This window comes from Protomyctophum parallelum (assembly GCF_964188405.1).
Source record: "Protomyctophum parallelum genome assembly, chromosome: 13".
Lineage (NCBI taxonomy): Eukaryota > Metazoa > Chordata > Actinopteri > Myctophiformes > Myctophidae > Protomyctophum > Protomyctophum parallelum.
This window is the reverse complement of record NC_139708.1, coordinates 25,187,179-25,211,349: the sequence shown is the minus strand read 5'-3', so window position 1 is coordinate 25,211,349 and position 24,171 is coordinate 25,187,179. Positions and strand designations below refer to the sequence as shown.

The 24,171-nt window shown below is 45.7% G+C and overlaps 2 protein-coding genes across 3 annotated transcripts in view; both read left to right on the top strand.

The window, feature by feature from the left end:
• The window catches only part of LOC310869706 (extracellular serine/threonine protein kinase FAM20C-like), an 83,353-nt gene extending 59,547 nt beyond the window's left edge, over window positions 1–23,806 (top strand). The window contains exons 6-12 of the mRNA XM_083780564.1: window positions 10,439–10,554; window positions 13,961–14,141; window positions 14,970–15,079; window positions 15,865–15,946; window positions 19,034–19,093; window positions 21,443–21,602; window positions 22,422–23,806. Of these exons, the coding sequence (XP_083636690.1) occupies window positions 10,439–10,554; window positions 13,961–14,141; window positions 14,970–15,079; window positions 15,865–15,946; window positions 19,034–19,093; window positions 21,443–21,602; window positions 22,422–22,547 (835 nt within the window). The 3' untranslated portion in view covers window positions 22,548–23,806. The remainder of the gene's footprint in view (window positions 1–10,438; window positions 10,555–13,960; window positions 14,142–14,969; window positions 15,080–15,864; window positions 15,947–19,033; window positions 19,094–21,442; window positions 21,603–22,421) is intronic.
• On the top strand, window positions 909–4,180 carry LOC310869707 (E3 SUMO-protein ligase ZBED1-like). Of its 2 annotated transcripts, XM_083780566.1 has the most exons (5): window positions 909–1,724; window positions 2,022–2,529; window positions 3,080–3,266; window positions 3,432–3,910; window positions 4,143–4,180. In XM_083780566.1, exons 1-4 carry the CDS (start codon window positions 1,112–1,114, stop codon window positions 3,906–3,908), a joined length of 1,785 nt encoding a protein of 594 aa, XP_083636692.1. In that variant the 5' UTR covers window positions 909–1,111; the 3' UTR covers window positions 3,909–3,910; window positions 4,143–4,180. The 2 variants fall into 2 exon arrangements, with proteins under 2 accessions (XP_083636692.1, XP_083636691.1); XM_083780565.1 differs by lacking the exon at window positions 4,143–4,180 and having other exon boundaries at window positions 3,432–3,972.
• Window positions 23,807–24,171: the final 365 nt, after the last annotated feature.

Sequence of the window (24,171 nt, the reverse complement as noted above, 5' to 3'; positions counted from 1 at the left end):
CACACACACACACACACATGCACGCTGACACGCATGTATGTCAGTGTTTCTCAAACATGTTCATGTCAAGGACCCCCAACTAAGATTATCTGTAATTGGCCGTCGACCCCATCTGAAAATATGTTGTTCCCTCCCAGAAGCAAAGATTTTAGTTCAAAACGTTAGCTCTGAAAGAATACATATTGAAAGATTTGCACTGCATTTTCACGATTAAACAAAATAGCAGATCATAAATAGAAGCTCAGCTTGTAGATCTGCTATTTCTCAATAGCTAAAGTAATACAATTACGCTTAAAGCACTAAAATGCTGTGAAGGGCCCTTCACAATAAAGCATCTCCCTTTACCTCCCAGTGAACTATATTTGACACTTACAGATGCCTGAAGGTCTTAGACCGAAACATTGCCTTTAAAATAAAGTTTGTATTGCATGTGCAGACAGTGGGCCTGATTCTTCAACGTGTTTCCGCTGATATATTGCTGTGACGCTGGCGTTAAGGCATTTACGTGGATTTCCCACATTAATTTGGAATTCATGGAAATGGCCGTGAACTTGACGCTGACTTTGGTTCGTCGGAAACTCCGCTAAATCCTACGGGAGCTCTTTAGGTGGCGGAGAAATTTGCGGAAGCATACACTTGCGTATAGATTTATTCAGAAGGCTTTAGTCTTCATGCTGAATCAATAAATAGTCCCCAAATCTCAGATAAAATATGTAGGCATGTGTCCCCAACATATTGGTCGATCAGCACATAAAAAAACGATATATATATATATATATATATATTAATGCTGGGCCGTTATCGGCGTTAACGTGCTGCGTTAACGCGAGAATATTATCGCGCGTCAAAAAAATTATCGCCATTAATCTATTCTCAAAGTTGGGTCTAAGAGCTGGGTCTGCATTGACTGCATAAAGCAAGCAAACTAGGAATTTCACTTTGATAGTTTTATCTGGCGGACGCCGGAATTACTCTGTGGGAGGGAGAAGTCCTAACCTAACAGGGACAAGGTGAAATAAATTACTCTGAGAGCGGGGCGGTAACAAATCCTAACCTAACCGGACACGGGTGAAATTAATGAACAGTGCGGCGTGCCACATCAAACGTCAGCATGCAGGACTCTGTGAACCCAGGTTTGCTTCAGGGGAAATTTCTTTACAAGAAGCTTCCCAATGGAAACCTCGACAAGAACAAGGTGGTTTGCACCCTGTGCAAAGCAGAAATGGCTTACTGTAGGAGTTCTTCAAGTCTGAAGTATCACCTAACGCACAAGCATCCCTTTGCGTTGGTTGATGATAGCGAAGCTGCCGGCGGGCCAAGCACTAATATGGCTCCGGGGAAAAGTGTTCGTCAAACTACAATGTTTGAGTGCAACCGTGGCAAGCCCGTCAGCCCAACTCTATCAGCCAAGCTAACTAACCTCCTAGCTCAGTGGATTGCCATCAACTGCCGGCCTATCAGTGTGGTTGAAGATGATGGGCTCGAGCTTCTTCTCCAGGCGGCCACAGGCGACCCATCTTACAAACTACCTGCGAGACGAACTATCACAAGGAGAATCCATGACCAGTACGCCGCAGAGAAAGCTGCGAAAGATGAAAAGTTGGCCGGGGCGGCGTGTGTAGCACTGACTGGGGACCATTGGACATCTGTCAAAAACGACAACTACCTTGGCGTTACTGTACACCTCATCGATGTCAGCTGGGAACTTCACTCGTTCGCCTTAGGTACGTTATGTAATTTAAATTAATTTACCACGGTGAAGTTGGTCTCGGGCTGGATACCCAGCCATCCTGGCTGAATATCCAACCTGAAACCAACCCCACCGCGGCATGTAATATTGCTAATTCAGCCTAACATTTACACAGCTTTAGCTAACGTTATCAGGGATCGATTGATTTATTTTACCACCAGCCAACATTATACGTTTGCTAGCTAGCCCCAACAACGCCAGCCTGCTAATTGTAAGTCTCCTATTAATAGCAAACTTATTCTGATCTACTTTGTCTCTCCTATAACGTCAGGTGTGATTAAAACGGAGGAGCGCCACTTTGCAGAAGCTTGTGCCAGACAGTTTCTCGACGTCGCTAATCAGTGGGGCATAGCTGAAAAAATCACCACCATTGGAACCGACAGCGCTCCCAACATGATAGCAGCAGGGAGAATATTACCATTTGAGCACTTGCCCTGCATTGCTCATCTTGTACAGAGGGCCGTTGTAATGTCACTTCGGGATGGTGGTTTTGATGGTGTACTGGCCAAGTGTCGAAAAGTGGTCGGACATTTCAAACACAGTCCGGCTAACTCAGACGAGCTGAATGCCCAGCAAGCATCCCTTGAACAAGACCAGGAGTCACTCGTGCAAGACGTTCCAACACGCTGGAATTCAACCCTAGCGATGATCACACGTTTGAGGCGCAACAGAGACGCAGTGCACGCAACGCTGGCTCAGCAGACCCACAAGCTGGCCCTCCCAACACATGCTGAATATGAGAAGTTGGCAAAGCTGGAGAAACTGCTGGAGCCATGCAAGTAAGTGTGTGTTGTGCTGTGCTGTGCTCTATGTGTGTGTGTGTGTGTGTGTGTGTGTGTGTGTGTGTGTGTGTGTGTGTGTGTGTGTGTGTGTGTGTGTACACTGCTGTGTGTGTGTGTGTGTGCACACTGCTCTGTGTGTGTGTGTGGCTGTGTGTGTGCACAGTGCTCTGTGTGTGTGTGGCTGTGTGTGTGTGGCTGTGTGTGTGTGCACAGTGCACACTGCTCTGTGTGTGTGTGTGTGTGTGTGTGTGTGTGTGTGTGTGTGTGTGTGTGTGGCTGTGCTGTGTTTGGGGCTGTGCTGTCTGTGTATGGCTGTGCTGTTTGTTTGGGGCTGTGCTGTCTGTGTGTGGCCGTGCTGTGTTTGGGGCTGTGATGTCTGTGTGCAACTGTGTGTGTGTGTACTGTCCTCTGTGTGCTATGCTCTGTGTGTGTGTGTGTGTGTGTGTGCGCGTGTGTCCTGCTGTGACATTGTGGCGTCGTTTTTGGTGTCAATTCACCCCTCTTAATGTGTGTGTGTGTGTGTGTGTGTGTGTGTGTGTGTGTGTAGGTACGTCACTGAGCTCCTTGGTGGGGAAAAGTATGTCTCCTGCTCTGTCGTTTTACCTGCCCTGTGTCATCTCCTGCGAGCAATGAAGATCTCTGATGATGATCCTGCCTACATTGTGCGCTTCAAGACTGCCTTCATCAAAGACCTCAACCAGCGGAGGGAGAAAACAAACCTGGAATGGCTGAAGGTATGTGACACGTACTGACCAGAAGATAACTGTATTGGCTGACCATTATAGACTGTTAAGCCAGAAGATTGATAAATGGATAGATGAATGAGTCATGAAGAAATATGGAGGATTTTGAAAGTTACATTTTCTTCCATTAATCTTTATTTTATTTTTCATCAAAAGGTGGCCACTGCTCTGGACCCACGCTTCAAAGATCTCAAATGCCTGCCCAGAGCAGAGAGGGAGCCAGTGTGGGGAAAGCTGAGTGACTTGGTGAGGGCAGAAGAACCTGCTCTGCAGCCGCCCAGGGAGGAGAACCCTGAGCCACCTCAAAAGAAGACAGCCCTACTGCTGATGGGATCAGAGTCAGAGTCAGAAGACGAGATACCAGTAGTAGACAATGTTGTAGAGAGGTACAAGGTAGAGCCCAGTGCCAGTTTAGATCAGTGTCCACTGAAGTGGTGGTCAGAGCACACTGCTGTTTATGGTAAGATGGCCCACATTGCCCAGAAGTACTTGGGGACTCCTGCCACAACTGTCCCATGCGAGAGACTGTTCTCTTTAGCAGGCCACATTGTACAGAAAAAAAGATCTAGTTTGTCACCAGACAATGTGAACAAGCTGGTGTGTCTGAGTGACTGGTGGAAGAAGGAGAGGTAGAGGTTGGACTCAAATCATGTACAGTAGGAGAGGGAATAGGAAGCCCCAGTACTGATGAGGTACAGTAGGAGAGGGAATAGGAAACCCCAGTACCGATGGAGGTACAGTAGGAGAGGGAATAGGAAACCCCAGTACTGATGAGGTACAGTAGGAGAGGGAATAGGAAGCCCCAGGGTTGGGATTGGGACGCCCCACACTGGAGGTGAGTGACTGGTGGAAGAGGTAGAGGTAGAGGTTGGACTCAAGTCATGTCACAAAGCTACTGACTGTAAACAGTTCTTCATCACCTCTAGGTTTACAGTTTAATTAATGTCATATCCCAGAAAAGGGGGTTGTTCTTGCACCCACTGTTCCAAATTGCCTGTATGGTAACGTGTTTATGGTTATTCGTGTTTAACTGAATAAACAATGTATAACACACGTACATCGTATTGAACATTATTATATTTTCATTACCAATTATGATAGGGCTCCTGGTCTAATGGGCCACGTGGCCCGTTCAAGGATTTACTTCTGGTCATTATTTAGGTAGCGCACACATATTTTCAATGCCTTCGGCAGAGTTCAAATGAGCCATTTTAATCTAGATTAATCTAGATTAACTCCAGAATTGCAGTGAGATTAATCTAGATTAAAAAAATTAATCTATGCCCACCACTAATATATATATATATAAAAGCCGAGTGCACTTGTATGCCTAAATGCATGCATTCTAGGCAAGTTAGCCTATAGAGTCCGATACAGAAACTGCCCCGCAAGCACGACACATTTCTATTTATTTATTAGGATATTTATATCATGCGCGATTGGGGCTGCTCACTCGGCAGCCTTCTACTCGGAAGTGCAACGGTTGTGAGCTTGTAGATCGGATCTCGCGGACTCGCGCTGCATGTTAAAAAACAAATTCACAGTTATAATAAGAACATATAGGCTTATCTGCATTCTGCACTGTACGAATCCAACATAGTTTAGTGTAGACAGTAATGCCTGCAGTAGGCGGCGGCAGGCCTAATGAAATTGTTTTGTTACGGAGATCCTTGAGTCAGTTGACTGTCGGTGTGTGTGTGTGTGTGTGTGGGGGGGGGGTGTGTGTGTGTGTGTGTGTGTGTGGCGGGGGGCAGACAGCAGCGTGCTGCCGATCCGATTCACATTGGAAAATGAATAGGGCTAATTAGCCCTATATAAAAAATAGAAGACCACATTTATAGCCTAATGAATGCAGCGTGTTTGAAAGTCGGCCAGTCATATCAGTTTTAAACCAGCTCACCTCCACTCGTGAACATGACGGACAGACAGACAGAATTTATAATAATGTATATTGATATTGATCACATGGATGCCACACACAGAATAGTTTAACTCACTGGATAAACTCACTGGATTATAATTTCTTCAGACAAGAGGATCCCAGGCCTACGAGGTATAGGCCTATAATATATTTACTTATGAATGTATGGGCTACTGTTCTTTATCGCGCAACAGTGTCGAGGGCCCATGCAGCCCCCCTCCCTCTCTCGTCTCTCTCTCGCTCTCTCTGAAAAGACGACTTTTGCATTGACATATCCGATATTTTAAATATCGGATATGTTTTACCTCTGCAAAGGTGTGAGTGAGCACCCGCCTTGGTCCCGAACTTAATTAAATAAATTATAATTATATTGCTTCAGCGGAGCACGCACCGTTGCAAGCTTGGATAGCAGTGACCGCGGCTGTGATCTCAGACAAACTGCTGTCTGCTGAGTCATGCTTGAAGCCTTTTATGGTGCGATATGGGGCGTGGATCAATGCAGATGAGGTTGTCGGGTGCTTTTCCGATCACTTTGCACCCGCTGAATTCAGTATGACATACACCTGCGTTACGCCTGCGTACCTGTGGTACACACCACTCTCTGAATAACACGTCATCTCAACGTAGCTTGATCGGACGGATAAATACGATATCTGCACATTGAGGCCTGCCTATGCAGTATATGCACCCGCCTCAGAGCAAATAGGTGTGCATAAGACTTTGTTGCCTACATTGGTTACTATTGATTAGTCGTGGTAACTTATCAGTGTGTGTTTGTACATTGTGAGAGAGAGAGAGACAGAGAGAGAGAGAGAGAGAGAGAGAGAGACTACAGTTTACTATGGTTGGAGCGGCCGCCGGGCCCCGATACGACTGCATCTACGGCTTCTACGATGTGCACGCGCCTGAGCACTCACGCACTCACACAGGCACGCACGCACGCACCACGCACACACGTGCAGGCCGCTCCATTGTCCCCGGGGCCAGGGCATGACGATGCAGTTTGCAGCTCCTGAGTGCTTCCCTCTCTGTACGCTCAGGTTACCCCCCACCCCCACACACACACACACACATTATATGTGCGTGCGTGCGTGCGTGCGTGCGTGCGTGCGTGCGTGCGTGCATGCATGCGTGCGTCTCAGTGTTAAGTCTCACGGGGTCAAGCCTTGGCCGACAGAACAGGTCAGGTTGAACAGAATGCTCCTGTAACACCGTCCCTGTCGGCATGGAAACCTCACATGTCCAACACTGTTACTTAATTTTGTTTCATTATTCTTCATTTTTATCCCACAATTATTCAACTAATTTTTTACCACCCAGTGTCAATTCACCATTTGTCAGCCTTATGATTGGTTCCTGACTGACCAACCAGAAGGCTCTTTCTGCCTTGTTCCGCCCCTGGTTCCACCTTGTTTATGTTGAATTTGCTAAAAAAACCTAAAAACAAACATGATATGCCCTGCAGTCACCATGCTGCACCTGTGATGTTCCTTTTTACTGACACTAAGTTTAAAATAAGAAATGAGTGCACAGAATATCAGTACGAAGCAACTGAAAAACATGTTATTTTAATGGTAGTGGATGGAGAGAGAGAGGATTTTTGTCCAACCACGAAACGGCAACCAATGGGTGCGGGCGGGACTTGACAAAGGGTGAATTGTCAAATGTAATCCTGGGTGCTACACTTCCTCTGCCAACCTGGGGAGAGCAACGGACAGACCTCATCACAGACCATAAGCAGAGTTCTATACTAGCCTATACGTTCACTTCATTTTATGAACTAGCAAAATAATGTTTTGAAATTGTATTGCATTTAGAGGATAGCCCCTTGAGATGTATCATCTCGTTTTAGAGGATAGCCCCTTGAGATGTATCATCTCGTTTTAGAGGATAGCCCCTTGAGATGTATCATCTCGTTTTAGAGGATAGCCCCTTGAGATGTATCATCTCGTTTTAGAGGATAGCCCCTTGAGATGTATCATCTCGTTTTAGAGGATAGCCCCTTGAGATGTATCATCTCGTTTTAGAGGATAGCCCCTTGAGATGTATCATCTCGTTTTAGAGGATAGCCCCTTGAGATGTATCATCTCGTTTTAGAGGATAGCCCCTTGAGATGTATCATCTCGTTTTAGAGGATAGCCCCTTGAGATGTATCATCTCGTTTTAGAGGATAGCCCCTTGAGATGTATCATCTCGTTTTAGAGGGGGTCCTCGGGCACAACACAATGAATACAGTACATAGACAAAACAATACATTAAACATGTCGACACAGAACAATACACTTACACCATCAACAAAACATAGATGCTCTCCAAACCACTCAAACACTACATCAAGACCAGAAGCAACTGCACTGAAACACCTAACACAATACTAATAGTGATAATAATGAAAATAAAAATAAAAAAATAAGATAATGATAAAACAAGTACAAATGGGTTTCAGGTCTACAAGCAAAGAAGCCTTGAAAATGTTAAATGATGTAATTGATCTCAAAGAAACAGACAATTTGTTCCAATCTGAAGAAGCTTTAAAATTAGAAGCACGTCTCCCAATTTCACTAGATGTTGTGGGTACAGAAAAATAAAGTTGTTGAGTATGTCTAAGAGGATATCTAGAGGTATTATGTAATTAATAACTGTTTTAAATATGATGGATAATTAAAGTAAATGCACTTAAAAATGAAAAGCATGAAAATGTTATGTTATGTTATGTTATGTTATGTTATGTTATGTTGAAGAAAAAACCCAATAAATATAAATATAAAAAAAAGAAGAAAAGCAACGAGTGGAATTGCCTTCTCGTTTGAGGAGTTAGCCAATTGAAGGTATCATACAGTGGTACAGTGGTGTGTCTGGTAGGGACACCCCAAGACAAATCTACAGATATTATTGTACACAACATTTAATGAATGGAGATGAGCTTCAGTAGTATTCTGATAAATTATATCACCATAATCAATAACAGGAAATAGGAGTTGTTGAACAATGCATTTTCTTATTGTAAAAGTAAAGCAATTCATAGACCTGTACATACAGTACATTATCCTGAGACTAATATCAATCCTAGTTTTAATAAACTCAATATGAGGTCCAAAGGAGAGCTCAGAATCCAACCAGAGACCCAGGTATTTAAACGTCACAAAATAAGTAGCAGATCTACAACCTACAAGCTCACACTGTCATGTGATGCGCTGTGAGCTTGTAGATCTACAGATCCGTAGATATCCGTGCAGGCATTGATTCACAACAGTACATCAATTCAAAGCTCATGATAATGAAGGTATAGGGTGTACTTTCCCCATGCGACCACTAGAGGGAGGCAATAGTTATACTTAATAGCCTAATGAATGCATGCAAGTACAGGAGTACACAGTGCTACATGGATGAATTATTTACACTACTGTGTGCACATTATGCACGCACGCACGCACGCACACACATTTACAGCAGAGGAAACCATTCAGGAGTGTTTTCTTTTTGTTATTTTATATGCATTTAAATCTCTATCTCTCTCTCTCTCTCTCTCTCTCTCTCTCTCTCTATGGTCCTAATTCATTAAAACGAAATACGCCACCGTTACACTGTGGCGGAAACAGATATCGTATTTATCCGTCCGATCATGCTACGTTGAGATGACGTGTTATTCAGAGAGTGGTGTGTACCACAGGTTCGCAGGCGTATCACAGGTGTATGTCATACTGAATGAAGCGGGTGCAAAGTGATTGGAAAAGCACCCGACAACCTCATCTGCATTGATCCACGCCCCATATCGTACCATAAAAGGCTTCAAGCATGACTCAGCAGACAGCAGTTTGAGATCCGTCTGTCAAAAAAAGAAAAAAGGCTTTGCAGCCGCAGACTGCACCATTGTATATTACCACTGTAGGCTACTATATATGTACAAACTGACATCAATCCATCAAAGGACACCAAAGGAAATAAAAAGATTACAACGGTGCATGCTCCGCTGAAGCAATATAATTATAATTTATTTAATTAAGTTCGGGACCAAGGCGGGTGCTCACTCACACCTTTGCAGAGGTAAAACATATCCGATATTTAAAATATCGGATATACTGTATGTCAATGCAAAAGTCTTTTGAGAGAGAGCTAGAGAGAGAGAGAGAGAGGGAGGGGGGCATGGGCCCTCGACACTGTTTGAGCGATAAAGAACAGTAACCTATACATTCATAAGTGAATAATTATAGGCCTATACCTCGTAGGCCTGGGATCCTCTTGTCTGAAGAAATTATAATCCAGTGAGTTTATCCAGTGAGTTAAACTATTATGTGTGTGGCATCCATGCATGTGATCAATATCAATATACATTATTATAAAGTCTGTCCGTCATGTTTGTGAACAAGCGCGGGTGGAGGTGAGCTGGCTTAAAACTGATATGACTGGCCGACTTTCAAACACGCTATGCCATTCATTAGGCTAATGTGGTATTCTATTTTTTATATAGGGCTGCTGTCTGCCCCCCCCCCCCCCCCCCCCACACACACACACACACACACACACTACACACACCCTGCACACACACACACACACACACACACACCGAACGACAGTCAACTGACTCAAGGAGCTCCGTAACAAAACAATTTCAATAGGCCTGCCGCCTACTGCAGGCATTACTACACTAAACAATGTTGGATTCGTACAGTGCAGAATCGTACAGTGCAGAATGCAGATAAGCCTATGTTCTTATTATAATTGTGAGTTTGTTTTTTACCATGCACGAGAGCCGATCTACATGCACAACGCGTTGCACTGCGAGTAGAAAGCTGTCAAGTGAGAAGCGCAATCGCGCATGCTATAGTAATATCCTAATAAATAAATAAAAAGGTGTCGGGCTTGCGCTGCAGGGGCAGTTTCTGTATGGGACTCTATAGGCTAACTTGCCTAGAATGCATGCATTTAGGCATACAAGTGCACTCAGCTATATATACTTATATAGGCTATAATTTCTTTATGTGCTGATCGACCAATATGTTGGGGACACATGTATACATATTTTATCTGAGATTTGGGAACAATTTATTGATTCAGCATGAATGTGGGATTTGACGGAGTTTCCGAACAACCTACGTGAACGTCAAGTTCACGGCCATTTCCATTAATTCCAAATTAATGTGGGAAATCCACGTAAATGCCTTTCCGCTAGCGTCACGTCATTATATCAGCGGAAATGTGTTGAAGAATCAGGCCCTATATGTCTATGTCTCTCTCCCTATAGAATCCTAGACTTCCGTAGAGTGCCCCCGGTGGCCGGGAGGCTGGTCAACATGACCAGGGAGATCAGGGACGTGACGAGGGACAAGAAGCTGTGGAAGACCTTCTTCATCTCGCCAGGTGAGGGCGCCACATCGTTGGTGTGATGGGGTGGAACATTAGCTGAAAATTGCCTCGCAACGCCAGCTTTTCAGAGTAAAAGCTGCCATATCTGCACGACACCCCAAGCCCCTATTTTGAAAGAAATCCCGGCGCTCATTGTGTTAAAGGCCGTATCCTTAGGGCTCCATTTTCGTCACCGCTAAACCCCTTTTCCCTAAACTTCTTTGCCTTTTTTTTACTATTTTGCAAAACATTTTTGAATAGTTAAAAAATGGCCAGTCTCACAACGTGTCAATGTAGATTGGCTAGTTGAACTATTCAAAAATGTTTATATGTGTTCAGTAGACGTAAAATGTGCACTGTTCAGATCGTATGTCACCCCATCTGTCTACAGCCCATCTATGGTCCTCGTACAGAGTAAAAAGCATGCAACGGCTCAGAGTGGCATATAACGATGCCATGAGGTTACGTGTTCCTAGGTGGCACAGTGCCAGCCGTTTGTCTACCTCTGTTGGTGTACCCACATCTGATGCTTTGTTTAGAAAACTGATGTATAACTTCATGCAACGTCTGGAGGTGTCTAGTAACAGCATCATAGAGGCACTAACCAACTCTATGAAGAGCTGTTACCGGGTCACGTCCAGGCTGCGCAAGCACTGGCTCAGCAGCCAGCTGCTGATTAGGTAGGTCAGTAGTTTTATATGCACTACTGTACTTTGTTTTGTATTAATTGCTCGCTTTTATCCTTTTCCCATGTTTGTCTTTTTGTACGTTGTGATACTGTCTGAAATAATGAGTATATATTGTAATCGCTAGGGCTGTCAGTTCACCTCTATAATCCAATTCGAATTTCATTGCTTCATTATTTGTAATTTTCGAAAATATTCGAATATTTACATTGTTTATTTTAGCTCATATTTAGCCTATAATAATACACAGAATATAATACAATGCACGTTCTGTCCACTAGAGGGCCCCCCCTTCCAAACGGCAAAGCCAGTAGCTCATTATGATGACCGGTCATAGCATCGTGATTGTGTAGTTGTGACGACGACGTGACCGTGGCCCTGACAGGCGCTATGTCTGTCTGTCCTGCACGTGTCCCCGTCCCCCTGTACGTTGGGACCAGTGGACTAGTCCACACTGACAAGGCATAGTTATGCATATCATGTCAATACTCTCGTGACTCGTCTCGGACGGGCGGCCAGCGTCCCTGGTTGTGGCTTGCGAGCAGGCCACCAGGGGAGCTTTAGCTCACTTTAAGCGCCGCCGCTCCTCCGGACATTTCGGAACTTTTCGGGGGTACCGCCTGGATTCTGCGCGACGGGCTTGACCATGCGGAGTAGCCCTCGTCGGCCCGCTCAGGACCCACGGAACCGCGGGCTTGTCAGCGGTGGTACCGCGAGGCCACGGGGCCTAGAACGCACGAAAATCGAGCCTCCGAAAATATTTTCGAGACATTTCGACGTTTTTGACCGCGTGCTCAGCCTTTGCAATCGGGGCCCTTGTCACCTTCGTGTAGCTGGCTAGTCTCCGCTCATTTATCACCGGGCCACTAAGCCGTCTCTATTACGGTCGCGAGGCCACGGGGTCCGGAACCCGGCCCACATTCGCTCGAGACGTGAACGTGCACATTTTCACATGCAGTGGAAGCGGCCGGGGAGATTTCACAGCGGTAGATTCGTTACTCAATACATTTAGTGAGCGGATAAAATAACATAAAACAAAATAAAAATATTAAATAGAATTAATACATGATAAAAGCTCCATTTGAATGGCAATTTTAGCTTTCGAATATATATATATTTTTTAATATTCGAATTTCTTTCATATTATGAAATTCGTTCTGACAGCCCTAGTAATCGCATAGCAGACTTTAAGTCCACATACCAAGTCTGACAGTGTGATTACAACTGGTGCCAGATCCCAATCCTATACTTGACGCTGTTATGGCAGTCATTCACAGCCACGAAACGTCTCCATTCCCCATCCATGACGAGTTTAAACCAGACTGTTATGGCAGTCATTCACAGCCACGAAACGTCTCCATTCCCCATCCATGACGAGTTTAAACCAGACTGTTATGGCAGTCATTCACAGCCACGAAACATCTCCATTCCCCATCCATGACGAGTTTAAACCAGACTTAAACAAAAACATGGCGGCGGCTGTCCTCAAATTATAATGTGACTCAGTTAATTGTCTCCACCAGTCAGTCAAACATCTCCATGGAGGGAGCCCTGTGAGAGAGTGGCATCCTCAGCTAGTTATTTATGAGCCCTGTGAGAGAGTGGCATCCTCAGCTAGTTATTTATGAGCCCTGTGAGAGATTGGAATCCTCAGCTAGATATGCTGCTGCATGAGCCCTGTGAGAGAGTGGCATCCTCAGCTAGATATGCTGCTGCATGAGCCCTGTGAGAGAGTGGCATCCTCAGCTAGATATGCTGCTGCATGAGCCCTGTGAGAGAGTGGCATCCTCAGATAGATATGCTGCTGCATGAGCCCTGTGAGAGAGTGGCATCCTCAGCTAGATATGCTGCTGCATGAGCCCTGTGAGAGAGTGGCATCCTCAGATAGATATGCTGCTGCATGAGCCCTGTGAGAGAGTGGCATCCTCAGCTAGATATGCATGAGCCCTGTGAGAGAGTGGCATCCTCAGCTAGTTATTTATGAGCCCTGTGAGAGATTGGAATCCTCAGCTAGATATGCTGCTGCATGAGCCCTGTGAGAGAGTGGCATCCTCAGATAGATATGCATGAGCCCTGTGAGAGAGTGGCATCCTCAGCTAGTTATTTATGAGCCCTGTGAGAGAGTGGCATCCTCAGCTAGATATGCTGCTGCATGAGCCCTGTGAGAGAGTGGCATCCTCAGATAGATATGCTGCTGCATGAGCCCTGTGAGAGAGTGGCATCCTCAGCTAGATATGCATGAGCCCTGTGAGAGAGTGGCATCCTCAGCTAGTTATTTATGAGCCCTGTGAGAGAGTGGCATCCTCAGCTAGATATGCATGAGCCCTGTGAGAGAGTGGCATCCTCAGCTAGTTATTTATGAGCCCTGTGAGAGAGTGGCATCCTCAGCTAGTTATTTATGAGCCCTGTGAGAGAGTGGCATCCTCAGCTAGTTATTTATGAGCCTAACCACTCCAACTAACAGCTATGTCTGTCTGTCTGTCCATTCGTCTGTGCCGATGTATGTCCATTTGAGTACAGACAGCTGCAGTAGCGCTGTGGGAACTGGGGGTGGCACTGTGAACCTCCTGATCGAGACGCGCACACACGCAGGCAGGCACGCACGTGTCTCTGTCTCTGTGTCTTCTCAGCCAATAATGCGTGTTTTTAACCCGTTGTCCCCGCTCCCTATGTGTGTCCTCAGCCAATAACCTTGTTTCTAACCCTTTGTCCCCGCCCCCTCTGTGTATCGTCAGCCAATAACGTGTGTTTCTACGGGGAGTGTTCGTACTACTGCAGCACTGAGCATGCTCTGTGCGGTAAGCCGGACCAGATGGAGGGCTCGCTGGCCGCCTTCCTGCCCGACCTGACGCTGGCCAAACGCAAGACCTGGAGGAACCCATGGAGGCGGAGCTACCACAAACGCAAGAAAGCAGAGTGAGTATAAAGGACCACGCCACAGCACACGTCTTAGCCACGTTCAACATACAACCCGGGGGCGAGCTGTTGCTATAGGGCTGTCCAGGGCGCCGCCCTGCTGGTAGTTTGAAGATGCCCGCAAGTAAAGCCTGCACAGCCATGGCATTCACAGTTTTCGCACCTCACTAAACTTGCGTTAACAAAACGAAACCCATGCCGATCGACACTGAGGCGCCTTTTTCCACCGGTTAGGAGGTAGGAGGTGGACCCAGACTAAATGTAATGTGTTCTCATAGGTGGGCGGTGGACCCAGACTAAATGAAAGGTGTTCCCATAGGTGGGAGGTGGACCCAGGCTAAATGAAAGGTGTTCCCATAGGTGGGAGGTGGACCCAGGCTAAATGAAAGGTGTTCCCATAGGTGGGAGGTGGACCCAGGCTAAATGAAAGGTGTTCCCATAGGTGGGAGGTGGACCCAGGCTAAATGAAAGGTGTTCCCATAGGTGGGAGGTGGACCCAGGCTAAATGAAAGGTGTTCCCATAGGTGGGATGGGACCCAGGTTAAATGAAAGGTGTTCCCATAGGTGGGAGGTGGACCCAGGCTAAATTAAATGTGTTAATCCCATAGGTGGGAGGTAGACCCAGACTGAATTAAATGTGTTAATCCCGTAGGTGGGAGGTGGACCCAGACTAAATGCAATGTGTTAATCCCATAGGTGGGAGGTGGACCCAGACTACATGCAATGTGTTAATCCCATAGGTGGGAGGTGGACCCAGACTAAATTAAATGTGTTAATCCCATAGGTGGGACGTGGACCCAGACTAAATTAAATGTGTTAATCCCATAGGTGGGAGGTGGACCCGGACTACTGTGATGAGGTGAAACAGACTCCGCCGTACGACCACGGCACTCGACTCCTAGACGTCATGGACATGACCATCTTCGACTTCCTGATGGGTGAGGAGAGAATGCATGCTGCTCAAAACGTTTCCACGTCAAGAAGGACACCACAATTGGTATTATTTAGGGAAAGTTAGCCACATTTGTGTCCAATCTGCAAAAATAAATGCTCACCAATAGCTTTCTTCAGAAATTTGTTCATAAAGGTGTCTAGTATCGCCTCTCAATGCTGAAAGTTGGCATACCATTCCATTAACAACCTATAGGCCTATAAGGCAAGACAAAAAATAACATTATGCTTTAAGTAGCATGTGACGCGTCAAACTAGGGGGTTTTCACTAACTGCGCTCAAATACATATAGTTTTGGAGGTCCTTGATACAAACACATTTATTGATTTTGATTTAGTTTTATTCAGTCTTTTGAATAACATTAATTTAGTTTTAGTCACATTGTACTCATCTCAAATGCAGTTTTAGTCGACTAAATATCATACAATTTATGTCGACTAAATCTACAAAAACAAATCTACAGTTGATTAGTCGACTAAAATGTATTTTGGCGATGCCGTGACGTTTATGCTTGGTTGCATGCTGGAAATAGCCAATCTGAGCTTGTATATCTGCTATTTTCAGAGTGCAACCAAACTAGACTAAAATAACATTTTAGTCTAGTTTGTATTGGTTGACGAAATTTTCAGCATATTTAGTTTTTATTTACTTTCCGTCAGTGAAACAAACGGCAGGTGTCAAACGATCAACGTTCTTCGTCATTGTCTTAGTCGAAGCAAAATTAACTGTGCCTCGATCAGGCCTTAATGGGTTAAACGTTTGGTTGAAACAGGGAACATGGACCGCCACCACTACGAGACGTTTGAGAAGTTCGGCAACGAGACCTTCATCATCCACCTGGACAACGGCAGAGGGTGAGTTAACTTAATGAGGTCTTCATCATCCACCTGGACAACGGCAGAGGGTGAGTTAACTTAACGAGGTCTTCATCATCCACCTGGACAACAGCAGAGGGTGAGTTAACTTAACGAGGTCTTCATCATCCACCTGGACAACGGCAGAGGGTGAGAGGGTCCAGATGCATTCACCGTAAGGGCTCGTGTCCAGAAAGATGTTATGCCCGAGCGAGCGTGCAGTGTACATTTTGAATTGTTCATAACGGGAGCGCTGCGCTCACGTGTTATCTGCTTGCCGAGAGAGATGAAAGATTTAGAAAGTATTGGTGGGGGGTGGGCAGGCCCGGGGGTGCCATGGTGGACACAGCCACTAAGAGATAGCCGATGGCAGTAGCCGATATCCGTTGTTGATAAGCATACATTTTGGTTGGTTATGTTGGTGTGTTGGTTATCATCGGCTAACGGCTTTCCATGTATTGTGCATCCCTAATAAAAATAAAATAAAAAATATATATTGTTTTGCTAATAACCTTTGAGGACAGCAACATTTGATAGGTTGTAACATCACGTCATCAGCGTCAATAAACTGAACACTATATAACACTAATATACACTCTGGACATCATATCCAAAGCTCCTTTTAGGCCTAATGTTGGTCTTTTGAGGCTGTACGTATGCGCGTGTGTGTGTGTGTGTGACTGTGTGTGTGTGTGTGTGTGTGTGTGTGTGTGTGTGTGTTAGGGCATTAACGACTTCAGATTTTTCCAAGTCGACTTGTCGGACAGTAAAGTCGAAGTTGAGTCGATTTATCGTTTTATGACGGGGGGGGGGGGGGGGGCTGTGTGCGCTAAAATACGGAGCAGAATACAATCTGCATTACCTTCCACGTGAACCTTCTCCTCCTCCTCCTCCTACAACAACTCGATAACGTTTTCTGATATATAAATAAAACAACAACCCGCACTGAACGGAGATGGAGATATTAATGCGTCTCGTGCCCCTGCACGTAAAGCTAAACTAGAAACAGGACAGTCATTGCGTCAGCACGGACGTAGCCTCGGAAATCCAGACGTTTTATTTCCAGCACGGAGGTGAGGGGGTTATCGTTTGGGGATAAAGTTTGCGCACTTCTATCTGTTACTTCTCTGACACAGAGAAGCAGTTCAAATTCAGCCAGCCAATAGTGGGACACCGCTGAGAGCAATTTAAAATTTAAAATTTAGGCATTTAGCAGGCATTTAATCCAGAGCGACTTACATTAAGCAAGAACAAAAAAGCATGGGAATACATCACATAAAAACATTTATCATGAAACATGCGTAAGCTAAGAAAGTAACAGTGGAATATCTATATAATGAAACTATACATATAAACTATACATCTATACTACTATGCTATACATATGTACTATGACGTGATATGACTACATACAATGCAATTATAGTGCTGTCTACATAACATGCGATAAGTCTGTATCAAATGCTATCTAAGTCTACAGAAATGCTATCTAAGGGGGTGGGGTAAGTACTATGGGCCATGATGGAGTCTGAAAAGGTGGGTTTTCAGACTACGGCGGAAGATTGGGAGTGATGCTGCAGTTCTGACTGCAATGGGAAGTGCATTCCACAGTTTTGGAGCCAGAAGGGAGAAGAGTTTGGGACGTGTGGAGCGTTGTCCCAGCGTTTTTAGTGAGGCTACTTCCAGCTTCCCTGCGTTGGCTGATCTGAGTGCGTGGGCGGGTTTGTAGGGTTCGATCATACTTGCATATTCTGTGCGGGCAGCGACCGGGAGCCAGTGGAGGGAGCGGAGCAGGGGGGAGACATGTGAGAATTTTGGCTGGTTGGAGACCAAGCGAGCTGCGGCATTTTGGAGGCATTTTGGAGTGCACATGCTGGTAGGCCAGTAAGGAGGGAGTTACAATAGTCGAGTTTTGACAAGACTGTTGTCTGGATTAGGAGCTGGGCTGATTCCTGGGTGAGGAACGGTCTAATTCGTCGTATGTTATAGAGTGTGAACCTACAGGATCGAGTGACAGCTGTGATGTGAGTTTTGAACGAGAGATGACTGTCCAGGACAACAACAAGATTCCTGGCTGTTGGGACAGACGTTACCAGGGCGTTGTCTACGGAAATAGTTAGCTCCCGCATAGGGCAGGACTTAGCTGGGAAGAAGAGAAGCTCAGTCTTGTCTGAGAGCCACATACACAGCTGCAGTTGGTTTCTAATTAAGGGCGCGTTCTGAATGCAAAGCAAACGAATAGGCGAGTGCGCTCCGGTGCGTTATGCAAAGGGAAATAATTACTTCTGTCCGTGACAATAATCAATGCTACAGTTTGAAAGAGCAAAAAATATGATATGGGGAAAACAATTGATTAATTTTTTTCAACTTTTGATGACATTGATAAATTGATGGATCTAATTTTTTTGTGAATGCCCTAGTGTGTGTGTGTGTGTGTGTGTGTGTGTGTGTGTGTGTGTGTGTGTGTGTGTGTGTGTGTGTGTGTGTGTGTGTGTGTGTGTGTGTGTGTGTGTGTGTGTGTGTGTGTGTGTCAGAATCAGAATCAAAGAATCAAACTTTATTGTCACATCACATTACAGGTAACATGGGTGAAATTCTTGTTTGTGCAGGCTCATCATTGCAGTTAAAAGAAAGAAAGTACATGACTAATCTACATGGTACAATATGTATGCATATAAAAAATAAATAAGGTGATGTAGCCTATGTGTATATACGTGTGTGTGTGTGTGTGTGTGTGTGTGTGTGTGTGTGTGTGTGTGTGTGTGTGTGTGTGTGTGTGTGTGTGTGTGTGTGTGTGTGTGTGTGTGTGTGTGTGTGTGTGTGCGTGCGTGTGTGTGTGCATGCGTGTGTTTGTTTGAAAGTATTCCCTAAGTATTCAGTCACCAGACCAGTCTGACCAACTTGTGGCAGACATAAATGTCATAAATGACGCTTTGACCTATAGGCCTGTGTCTGTGTGTAGATGCCGCACTCACGCATGCATGTATGCACGCACGCATGCACATACACACACACACACACACATGCACACACACTACACACAGTGTGGTATTCTGAATGACTGCGGTTAATATCTTGTCTCCGTAGGTTTGGAAAGCACTCTCATGATGAGCTGTCAATCCTGGTCCCACTCAGTCAGTGCTGCAGGTGAGTTTAAGACAAAAGGATTTCTCGGTCACATTCCAAACACGAGGAAGTTCACTGGATATTATGAACGTGGGTGTCGAACTTGACCCCGACCCAGACCTTAAATTACCCCCATTAAGACTTGTATTTAAGACTTGTATTCTAAAAATGTCTTTTAAGTCCTGACAGTTTTCTGACAAAATGATGCTTCAGTGCATGGAGTTCAGCCACTGCTGGAGGGAGAACGAACTGATTGGAATGACGTGTTCCTTCCACGTGCTACGTCCAACCGGGGAAACCCCCCTGAATGTATAGAGCCCAGGATTATCTTAAGCTTAGATATTGACACTGGGTGAACTGAAAATACAGATGGTTTACAAAAATTGTGCGATACAAATTTAGGGAAAAGAATATTGTCGCTGAAACGTTTTCATGTCAAGGACATGCAAGATTTAAGTATAATGACCTCAACTCTACTCAACTCTACTCAACACTAAGTGGTCATAGTTAGATCGCTATGCCCAGATAGCGCACTCTGCAAAGGATTCTTCTCTTGGGGTAGGCCTACCTCTTTGCTATTGATCCCAAATCTATAAGGATTATTATTATTATTATTACTATTAATAATATTATTATTATTCTTTGTTGTATGGTTGTTTGTACAGTCTGTTTTGTGTTGTTCTGTCTCAACTGAAACCAAGCTTTTTTTCTCAGGGGTAGAGTTTCCGGATGAAAACCGCAAGGTTGTCAGTTCGAACCCGGGCTCACCCAGAGTTAGTGTCTAAGGTGCTATTTACACGAGGATGGTGTTCATAAAAAACGGCAAAATAAAGTACCGTTTAGCGCTGTCATTTAGACGAGAACGGTGTTCTCAGGAGGTGAAAACGCATCGAAGTGAAAACGCCTCCCAGAGTGCAAATCTTTGAGAACACCGTTTCCTATGGTCTCCATATAAACAGGCAAAACGGTGAATCCGCAAAACTTATGACATCATGGCTCACGTTAATTGGCTCACAGCGGCAGCGCATAGCCTATGTTTATTACATTGATGCAGAGCAATATCATTATGATATAATGGAGTTCCTGAACAAGCCTCCCTCCTCGCCTACAAAGTGCTGCTCATCAGCGATGTTGAATGTAAAACCATGATGTAAATAAAAAGCCTTGTGAAGTTGTGATAGACGGCAGCCGCGGCAGCAACGTTTATTTAATAAATATATATCATCCCGTGGCGCGCCCAGAGCAGTGTTGCGCCGCTTGCGTCTTCTTCTTGTACGTGGGTGACCTGTCTATTTGGCAGCCCGTTATCGCCACCTAGCGACAGTATAGCATAATAGCACATTATATCATAACTTGTGCGTTCTCGTGTAAAGGGTAAGAAAAAATGAGAACGCAACGGGACTTTGACGTGTTATATGGAGATGGTCCCCGTCTAAAAGAGGCCTAAGTGTCCTTGAGCAAGATACTGAACCCTTAATTGCTCCTGATGTGCTGGTTGGTGCCTTGCATGGTTTCCGCCGCCATCGGTGTATGAATGGGTGAATGTAATGCACGATCTACAGTATGTAAAGCGCCTTGGATAAAGGCGCTATATAAATGCACCATTTACCATTTGCTACAGTGTCATTATTGTGATTACTTTTTTAAGATGCCAATCAAGTATTGTATCATATCTCTGCTGTTGGGCAGACAGCCCCACCCAGATAATAACTGGGTGCGGGGCATGCATTTCCAACTTGCATCGTTCCCAAGTAGGCCAGAGCCCAACGGGCACCACTCCAGTATATACAAAAAAAGACAGTTTGAGAGTCCAATGGAGTAAGCCGGTTTTGTCAGAAGCACTTTTCAATACTTATCATTGTTTCCATTTGTTTTTAATTTAGACCTGACTTCGAAATTTAAAAATAAATGGTTTCTAACAGTTTTCTGAAATACCTCATGTTTCTATATCAGTGGTGCTCAATATTTCATGTCAAGGACCCCAGGAACTATATGTAAAATATGTTGTTCCAGGGACAACCTCAGAAGCAAAGATTTGAGTTAAAAACGTTAAGAATATATATTCAAAGATTTGCACCACATTTTCACGATTGTTCAAAAATAGCAGACCTACAAGCTCGTAGCGCGCCACTCGGTGGCGCCCTATGAGCTTGTAGATCTGCTATTTTTCAATAGCTAACGTAAAACATAATGCTTAGTTAAAACACCAAAAGGGGTTCCCGCCCCAAAATGAGTTAACCAACACACGGGCGTCAAGGGTGTTCAATAGCATAGATTTTTTTGAAACAAATAAAACGTTGTCAGCTGTTGTCAGCTGGTTTCTGCCGGACAGAGACGACATCCCCTTGTAATCCCTGTGGTCACCACCAGGCTCAGGAGCTCCACGTACCTGCGCCTCCAGCTGCTGGCTAAAGAGGAGTACCGTCTGAGCGCTGTGATGGAGGAGTCTCTGCTCCGCGACCGCCTGGCGCCCGTCCTGATCCAGCCTCACCTCACCGCCATGGACCGCAGGCTGAGACTGGTACTGCAGGTAGGTGACACCGCCAGGCTGAGACTGGTACTGCAGGTAGGTGACACCGCCAGGCTGAGACTGGTACTGCAGGTAGGTGACACCGCAGGCTGAGACTGGTACTGCAGGTAGGTGACACCGCCAGGCTGAGACTGGTACTGCAGGTAGGTGACACTGCCAGGCTGAGACTGGTACTGCAGGTAGGTGACACTGCCAGGCTGAGACTGGTACTGCAGGTTAGTGACACCACCTGGCTGAGACTGGTACTGCGGGTCAGTGCAGCCCTTTAGCGCAACCATTACGGAATCAATGTTAGATCCCTAAACACAGATACAGATACGGATACAGCCTACATTACGACGGAAAAAGGGTTTAATGATCGTGCTTATGATGGCGGTGGACGGATGGGTGGGAAAATCCGGGAAAACACGGAGCAAAATGTCTAAATCATGATGGTTATCTGAAATACCTATGTTTCTGTATCAGTGGTGCTCAATATTTCCTGTCAAGGACCCCAAAAATTGTATGTAATTGGCCACCGACTCCCATCTGAAAACATGTTGTTCCACGAACCCCTCAGAAGCAAAGATTTGTGTTAAAAACGCTCTGAAATAATATATCATTATTTAAAGATGTGTGCCGCATTTTCACGATGTTTCAAAAATAGCAGACCTACAAGCTCATAGATCTGCTATTTTTCAATAGCTAAAGCATAACATAATGCTTAAAACACCAAAAAGGGGTTCCCGCCAAAAATGAGCATATTTTGATTATCGTGATTGTCGTTTCTTCCCCGCCACTGACGAAATGTACCTTTTTCCCCTACGTCTCTGGCTGCAGGTGGTGGCGGGCTGCGTGGAGAAAGAGGGCTACTCCAACGTGCTGGAAGACGACCTGACGCCTGCGCCGGCGACCAGGGAGGGGGGCGCCGCCACCCGGGCCGCCGCTGCGCGCCACCGGAGCTAGTGAGGCAGCCGGGCACGATGCGCGACACGCACGCCTTCACATCTTGGACCTTGATGCTAATTAGCTAGCTAGCTAGCCTGCTAGCCTTCCCTACCTGATAAAGGAACCCAGGCCCAGGGGCCAAGGGCCGGTATATATATTTTTGTTTTATTTATCATCTTTTGGCCCCAAATTGAACACAATCAACAGCCAATTGAAGCCCCCCCCCCATGCAGGAGCCCTTCTCAGGGCCTCAAACCCAGTATCGCGTGATCCAGTTTTTTTATCCCGAAGGAAGGGCCCCTGAGATGAGAGCAAAGGGCCCCATCATGGGCCAAGGACCCAACCGGCCCAATGGCTAATTTGACCCTGTTGATGATGAATAGTTTGAAAGAGACCTGTGCTTTTCTGGGTATAGAAATGGGGCGGAGCCATCTCCCAGCTGGGACAGCCGGGGACTTCCTACTGGTTCACCAACCTATGTGGCCGCCTCCCCACACACACACACCCCGCCCCCACACACTGTGCTCCCGACTCCACACAGAGAAGAACACTGACATTATACCACATGTGGAGTGACGCCTGCACGACGTCTGCACTCTTATTGGTTAGCGGAAATACACAACGATTCACTCCGCACGTATGCCAGTTCTCACGCATGTCTCGCCCAGGCGTTTTTTTTTTTCCTTCTTTGAAAGCAAAACGCCTGCGAGGCATCTGCGTGGCTACCTGATTCGTGACAGACAGTCCAACGGTTCGTTTCTGATTGGAAGCCAGCGAGACACATCGAGACATGAACCGACACTTTGTTGTAGGTTATTGTTTGTTGACGACGACGACAACAACGCCGGCCCGCTACAAAAGCTACAGAATAAATAGTCGAGCTTGGCTTTCAACTCCACACTAGAGGCCAAGAGGAAGTGAGCTACACGAAAAGCGAGTGTTGCTTTTCACCACTTCCGTTTCCCGATCACCTTTCTCTCTCTCCACATAAATCCTGCTTGTAATTGGAGGGGCGGCAAACACACATTTTCGTCAGCAAGTTCTTCTGAAAAGCCTTTTATATTTTCACTTTTCCTCGCTCGTCGGATGCAGGTATTGGTGACGTCCGACGAGTGCTTTCTGAAGCTGCGACATGGCGACTGTCGCTGCTGGGATGTTTTTCTTTGGTTTTGTTTTGTACGTTTTGTAGCTGTTAGCGTGAACACACAACACGTCACAGAAAAGGACCGCAGAGAATTATTGGACCTCAGTCGTGGCTGTCTGACCAATGGGATTGAAGGTGGGGGAGGGTGGTCCTGGCTGTCTGACCAATGGGATTGAGGGGGGGAGGGTGGTCACAGACAGGACTACGGAGAATTATTGTAACACAGTCGTGGCTGTCTGACTAATGGGATTGAGGGGGGATGGTGGTCGTGGGTGTCTGACCAATGGGACTGAGTGGGGGGGGGGGGAAGGCTCCCCATGGTCAATGTTGAATTCAGTGAATTCCGGGAGATTACTCTCCGATATCTCGATGGCTGTCTGCGGAGGCCGCTTGGAAGTGCGTTTGTACAGAAGAGAATCGCCCGGCGGCCGGCGGCAAAGTGAACGACAAACTGTATGTGCAGGGGGGAAAGAAATCAAATCAATCAAATCAAACTTT

Coding starts and splice junctions, on each gene's coding strand:
- LOC310869707 (XM_083780566.1), top strand. CDS start 1,112: ATGCAGGACTCTGTGAACCCAGGTTTGCTTCAGGGGAAATTTCTTTAC. Junction 2,530..3,079: donor AAACTGCTGGAGCCATGCAA/GTAAGTGTGTGT, acceptor GTGTGTGTGTAG/GTACGTCACTGAGCTCCTTG. Junction 3,267..3,431: donor CAAACCTGGAATGGCTGAAG/GTATGTGACACG, acceptor TTTCATCAAAAG/GTGGCCACTGCTCTGGACCC.